This window comes from Phyllobates terribilis, unplaced genomic scaffold, assembly GCF_046119375.1.
Source record: "Phyllobates terribilis strain yellow unplaced genomic scaffold, ASM4611937v1 Scaffold_11__3_contigs__length_659146591, whole genome shotgun sequence".
Lineage (NCBI taxonomy): Eukaryota > Metazoa > Chordata > Amphibia > Anura > Dendrobatidae > Phyllobates > Phyllobates terribilis.
Genome location: NW_027362771.1, coordinates 651,488,128 through 651,494,457, shown reverse-complemented (window position 1 = coordinate 651,494,457; position 6,330 = coordinate 651,488,128). Strand labels below are relative to the sequence as shown.

Sequence of the window (6,330 nt, the reverse complement as noted above, 5' to 3'; positions counted from 1 at the left end):
GAAAGTAAATAATGCCCGACCAACTCAATGCCCAACCAATGTGTTAAAGTAAACAATGATTAATTCAATGCCCTACCAATTTGTGAAAGTAAACAATGCCCTACCAACGTGTGAGTGAACACTGACCTATCAATGTGCAAAAGTAAACAATTCCCAACCAGTATATAAAGGTAAACAATGCCCAACCAGTGTGTGAAAGTAAACAATGCCCAACCAGTGTGTGAAAGTAAATAATGCCTGACCAACTCAATGCCCAACCAATGTGTTAAAGTAAACACAGCCCTATCAATGTGTGAAAGTAAGTAATGCCACATCAATGTCTAAAAGTGAACAATGGCTGACCTACTCAATGCACTGACTATGTGTTATGTAAACTATGGCCGACCAATTCACTTCCCCTGCAGTTTTTACATTTGCAATTCTGCATTTTTTTATTAACTCAAATTAACTTTTTAGTTCAGAATAGTCACTATTTTTTCAGGCATACAAAAACTTTTTCCACTAAATAATTAGATCAAATTGCCTTTTTCCAAAAATGTTTTATGGTGTCACAGACGTCTTGTGTTGGTGGCCGAACACTTTGTATTGTTCATGCTTGTATGGTGGAAGCAAAGCTGAACTTTAGGATCCTGAAAAAATGCAGCAAAAAAACGCAGCAAGAAACCCAGCAAAACATGCTTTTTGTCTGCAGCAAAAAAAGCAACGTGTGAACATTGCCTAACTTGGCATCGGTCCCTAGCAGCCACTCTGCGCCAGGACCTTCCAGCTTGATGAGATTACGCAAGTGAATAGAAGATGGGATGTACAGACAATAATGACTTTCCAAGAGAAAGAGATTCATTTATTAAGGAAATATGAGCATCTTCTTGAGAAGGAGCAGAGGACCAAATCTCTGGGTTGTGTTTGGTATCTGTAGGTGCATCAAGTGTTCGGGGGACAGACCTCACTCTCAGAAGGTGTTCCCCTCCTTGCCTGCCGAGCCCTATCTATACACTACTAGTACAAGTATTGGTGGGGTTTACGTGACATGCATGCTCCCTTAACCAGATGTTCCTCATGTTCTCATCCTTACAAGATCACACTCTGACGTTCATGGAGCTGGAGAATCTAATATGTTCGTGGAGGATATGCTTGGTAGTGTTGAGGTGCCATGGGCCCAGTCACCATTGTCGTCTGGGCGGTCACAAAGTTGACGGACTGCTTGTTTTTCTTGATCTCGCGAGCCATTTGGCACCAGGAGCAGGTGAAACAACAGCACAGCATGCAGCAGTCATCGCAGATGGAGCCCTGTGCAGAGGAACAGAAGATATAGATGTACACCTCAGCTGGTGGGCACGAGATCAAGGCTGGACCAGGTCTTCCCCACCTCCATGCCACAACGACCCCTCCAGGACGCAGAGGATACTCACCCTGATCCGGTATCGTTCTCTGACAGAAGCCCGCATGGCCAGAGAGACTGGGGAGCCGGCTAAGCTAGTTCCTGTGTAACCACCGCACGATCCAGGATCCAAGAGTGGGAGACAGAGACATTCTCCAAAATCACTGACCGTCTTACACTGGAAACATGGGAAACACCAAAAGCCAAAGCAGCCTGAGGGCAAAGGGAGGAAGACAAATTCATTGCAAGCGTCTCCGGTATCTGGGACAGCGAAAAGAGACATTTCACCCACCACAAGTATCCCACCAACATCAACCACAAGAAAGCAACGGCCTAGAAACTGTGCCTCAAAAAATAAGAAATCCACAAAGAAATGGTTCCAAAGACTTTTTCTCAAACATTATAGAATATCAGATTATACGGAGATGTTTTCCCCAACCCAAAACTGGAGGCAGAGCCCTAAAATGTCACCCAGGAAAGGTCCCCATCCATAATGTTCCACCAACAGACGATTCTCTCACAGCCCAGATTCCTCACAACCAGCCCTAGCCGGGGTCCAACCTCAAACATGGCACCCACTACCCACAGGGAGAACCCGGGGATGGAGATCCTTCTAATCTACCGTACGTCCAACATACATCAGTGCCGCCACCTTCACCGAGAATCAACAAGGCTTCCTTCTTCACCCAATCTCACCCTGCAATTCAGAACCAGCCCTTATTTATAGCGAGGACCTCGGAGAAGGATGTTACAGAACTTACATATGCCCAAGTCCTGACAACAGTCACAGATCCCCGAGCTCCATTCATTTATGTTCATGTAGGCGACCGAAACCGCTTGACCAACCGCCGCGGGCTGCACTGAAACCGACTGCATGATCTGACGAAAGAAGAGAAGAAAGTGCAAAGTCTGAAACAACCTACAGTGCAGAGTAATCCAGCGAGAAGCCACCATGTATGCTCCGTGCCGTGTCCACCATTACTGTACTCAATCCCCGGTCATCTAGACTCTTCTATATGCTGTATCCAGCGTTACTGTCCTCCATCTCCAGAAATCCGCCATCTAGTCCTCTCTGTCCCGTGTCCACCAATCCCCGGTCATCCCCCTTCTAATACTCTCTATACTGATCCACCATTACTCTGCTCAATCTCCAGACATCCTCCATCTAATCCTCTCTATGCTGTGTTCTCAATCCCTGGTCATCCACCATTTAATCCCCTCTGTGCTGTGTCCCCAATCTCCGGTCACCCATCATGTAATGCCCTCTATATATCCACCAAATACTCAGCTCAATCCCTGGTCATCCACTCTATGATGTGTCCATCATTACTCACATTAATCTCTCATCATCTCTGGGAATCCACTATGTAATCCCCTATATGATGTGTCCACCCTTACTCTCCCCAATCTTTGGTCATCCACCATTACACTCCCCAATCTCCGGTCATCCACCATGTAATCCCCTCTGTATGTCCATCATTACTCTCCTCAATCCCCGGTCATCCACCATGTAATCCCCTTAGTATGTCCATCATTACTCTCCTCAATCCCCGATCATCCACCATGTAATCCCCCTTCTATGCTGTTACCACTATTAATCTCTCCAGTCTCTGGTCATCCACCATTTAATCCCCTCTATATGTCCATCAATACACTCCCCAATCGTCCACCATGTAATTCCCTCTACATGTCCACCAAATACTCTCCTCAATCCCCAATCATTCATCATATAATCCTCCTTCTATGCTGTGTCCACCATTACTTTCTCCAATCATCCACCATGTAATCCCCTCTATGTGTACACCCTTACTCTCCCCAATCTCTGGTCATCCACCATGTAATTCCCTCTATGTGTCCACCCTTACTCTCCCCAATCTCTGGTCATCCACCATTACTCTCCCCAATCCCCGATCATCCACCATGTAATTCCCTCTATGTGTCCACCCTTACTCTCCCCAATCTCCGGTCATCCACCATGTAATCCCCCTTCTATGATGTTACCACTATTAATCTCTCCAGTCTCTGGTCATCCACCATTTAATCCCGTCTGATGTGCCCACTATTACTCCCCAGTCCCTGGTCATCCATCAGAGCTGATTATAGTCATCGCTTGGAGTTGTCTTATGGAGCTGCAGGTTTATCGCGGCTTCGTGGTTTGTTTTTAGTACTTTTTTCTTCGGCGGTTTCTTCTAGTTTATATAGTCGAGTGTCATTTTAGTGGTTATTCTCTTTTTCTCTCCAAAGATAAATTCTAACACTGAGCTCCTGTTTTTTAATCTCCATGTATTATTATCCTTTATAAATCAGATTTGTCTTTTCTCTTCAGAAATGAGGCATCTCGTCCCCTTGCCCCCTGGACCTTCACTCACCTCCGCCTTGGACGCTCTTCTCTTCGGTCACTGACTGGGACCCGGTAGATGTGAGGCTTTATGTCCGTGGATCTCACCGGACCAGTTTGATTGTGGTAGAGAAGGAAGTTGTGCTATATGGGGCCACTCCTCATCCAACAAGTCATCCGACTCGTTAAGTTCTATTGTCCCAGACAAAAGGCATTAGAAACGTGCGGCCGAGGGACGTCAACCTGACAATCAGCTGGATCAAAACTCAGGTTATGTTTAATGTTGTTATGGAAATGGATTCCATGCATGAAAGTGATTGAGCAACTCTCACTGCCCTGGGCCAAGAAACAAAGAACTCTCCCGGCACCCTTCACTGTCATGGTCTAAGATACGAAACCCCCTTAGACCAAGATAAAACTGGCCAAGATATGAAGGCCCTTTCTGGCAACCGTCATCATGGGTTTGAGACATGAAGAACCCTGCCAGCAATCTTCGCCACCATGGGCCAAAAAAAACAAAAAAACACACCTAGTAACCCTCACCAACACGGTCTAAAATAAAAACTGTCTCAGGAACTCTCATCAACATGGGCCAAGAAACAAAAACCCTCCTGGCATCCCTCACTGCCACGGTCAAAAATATGAAAAACCCTCTGGGGAAACCCCACTGTCATGGGCCAAGATATTAAAGACCCTCCGGACTAGCCTCAACACCATGGGCCAAGATATGAAGGACCCTTCTGGCAACCTTCATCATCATGGGTCAAGACACGAAGAACCCTCCCGACAACCCTCATCGCCACAGTTCTAGATACAAAGAACCCCCCTCCATGGGCCAAGAAAGAAGAATCCTGCTAGCAACCTTCAGCATCATGGGTCAAAAAACAAAGAACCCTCACCACCATGGTCTAAAATACAAAGACCTCTCCCATCAACCCTCACCATCATAGGCCAAGATATGAATGACCCTCCCGGCTACCCTCACAGCCATGGTCTAAGATATGATGAATTCTCACAGCAACTCTCTCCGTCACGGGCCCAGAATAGAAACACCCTCAAGGTAATGATCATCACCATGATCCAAGATATCTTGGATCTTCCTGCCATCTCTCACCGCCATGGGCAAGATTCAATGCACCATCCCGGCAACCGGAATCTCTTTGGACACAGACATAAGTTTTCTGGGTAAGTTCTTTTTTTCGCCCTGTAGATTCTCCTTGAGGTATCACTATCAGTGGTGGATCCAGACACACTGAGCATCGATCTCCTGGTCCTAATACAATCAATCAATATAGACGATATCTTCCCACCGTTAGACCAACAGTGACATCACAAGCCCCCATATACAATGATATACATGCACTCTATTCGGTAGATGACCAGTGACAGGTGTAGCCAGAAGGATTAAGAATCACACCAATATCTCACTCATGCTGAACCAAGATGGTAAAAAGAGGAAGGAAGCCAAACGTGAAATGCTCAGACACCCCCCCACCTTCTGAAGAAGGGGTCTCTCCTTGTCCCTCTCTAGCTCTGCCTGTAGTTGGGGGTCTCTCCTCCATGTCCCTCTCTAGCTCTGCTGCCGTGCGAGGCGGGGGGGGGGGGGGAAGAGGGGAGCCGCAGGTGCCGCGCAAGGTGGGGGGGGGGGGGGAGAGGGGACCCGCAGGTACCGCGAGATGGGAGGGAAAGAGGGGACCCGCAGGTGCCGCGAGATGGGGGGGGGCGAGGCGAGCCGCGCGAGGTGGCAAGCGAGGTGTGGGGCAAGAGAGGTGGCCACAGGTGCCGCACGAGGTGGAGGGAAGAGAGGGGAGTCGCAGATAACGAGCGAGGGGAGAAGAGCAATAGCCAACGCGCGAGGGGAGGAGAGAGGGGAGCCGCAGGTGCCACGTGAGGTGGAGGGAAGAGAGAGGAGCCGCAGCCGACGCACGAGGGGAGGAGAGAGGAGCCGCAGGTGCCGCGTGAGGTGGAGGGAAGAGAGAGGAGCCGCAGCCGACGCACGAGGGGAGGAGAGAGGAGCCGCAGGTGCCGCGTGAGGTGGAGGGAAGAGAGAGGAGCCGCAGCCGACGCGCGAGGGGAGGAGAGAGGAGCCGCAGGTGCCGCGTGAAGTGGAGGGAAGAGAGAGGAGCCGCAGCCGACGCGCGAGGGGAGGAGAGAGGAGCCGCAGGTGCCGCGCGAGTTGGTGAGGGGAGAAAGGGGAGCAGCAGGTGCCCCCCGAGATGTGGGGGAAGAGAGGGAAGCAGCAGGTGCCGCACGAGGTGGGGGGGGGGCTGCAGGTGCCGTGAGATGGGGGGGGGGAGCCACAGGTGACGCATGAGATGGAGAGGAAGAGCGGAGAGCCGCAGGTGCCGCGCAAGGTGGGGGGGGGGGTGTGGGAGGGGACCCACAGGTGCCGCGAGATTGGGTGGAAGAGAGGCGAGCCGCAGGTGCCGCGCGAGGTGGCAAGCGAGGTGTGGGGCAAGAGAGGGGGCCACAGGTGCCGCACAAGGTGGAGGGAAGAGAGGGGAGCTGCAGCCAACGCGCGAGGGGAGGAGAGAGGGGAGCCGCAGGTGCCGCGTGAGGTGGAGGGGAGAGGAGCCGCAGCTGATGCGCGAGGGGAGGAGAGAGGGGAGCCGCA

The 6,330-nt window shown here is 50.4% G+C and overlaps 1 protein-coding gene across 1 annotated transcript; it reads right to left on the bottom strand.

The window, feature by feature from the left end:
* Window positions 1-815: 815 nt before the first annotated feature.
* Window positions 816-4,040, bottom strand: LOC141167186 (cornifelin homolog). Its single transcript, XM_073654609.1, has 4 exons — window positions 3,748-4,040; window positions 2,140-2,257; window positions 1,410-1,591; window positions 816-1,287 (listed from the first exon to the last, which is right to left on the bottom strand). Exons 2-4 carry the CDS (start codon window positions 2,252-2,254, stop codon window positions 1,108-1,110), a joined length of 477 nt encoding a protein of 158 aa, XP_073510710.1. The 5' UTR covers window positions 2,255-2,257; window positions 3,748-4,040; the 3' UTR covers window positions 816-1,107.
* Window positions 4,041-6,330: the final 2,290 nt, after the last annotated feature.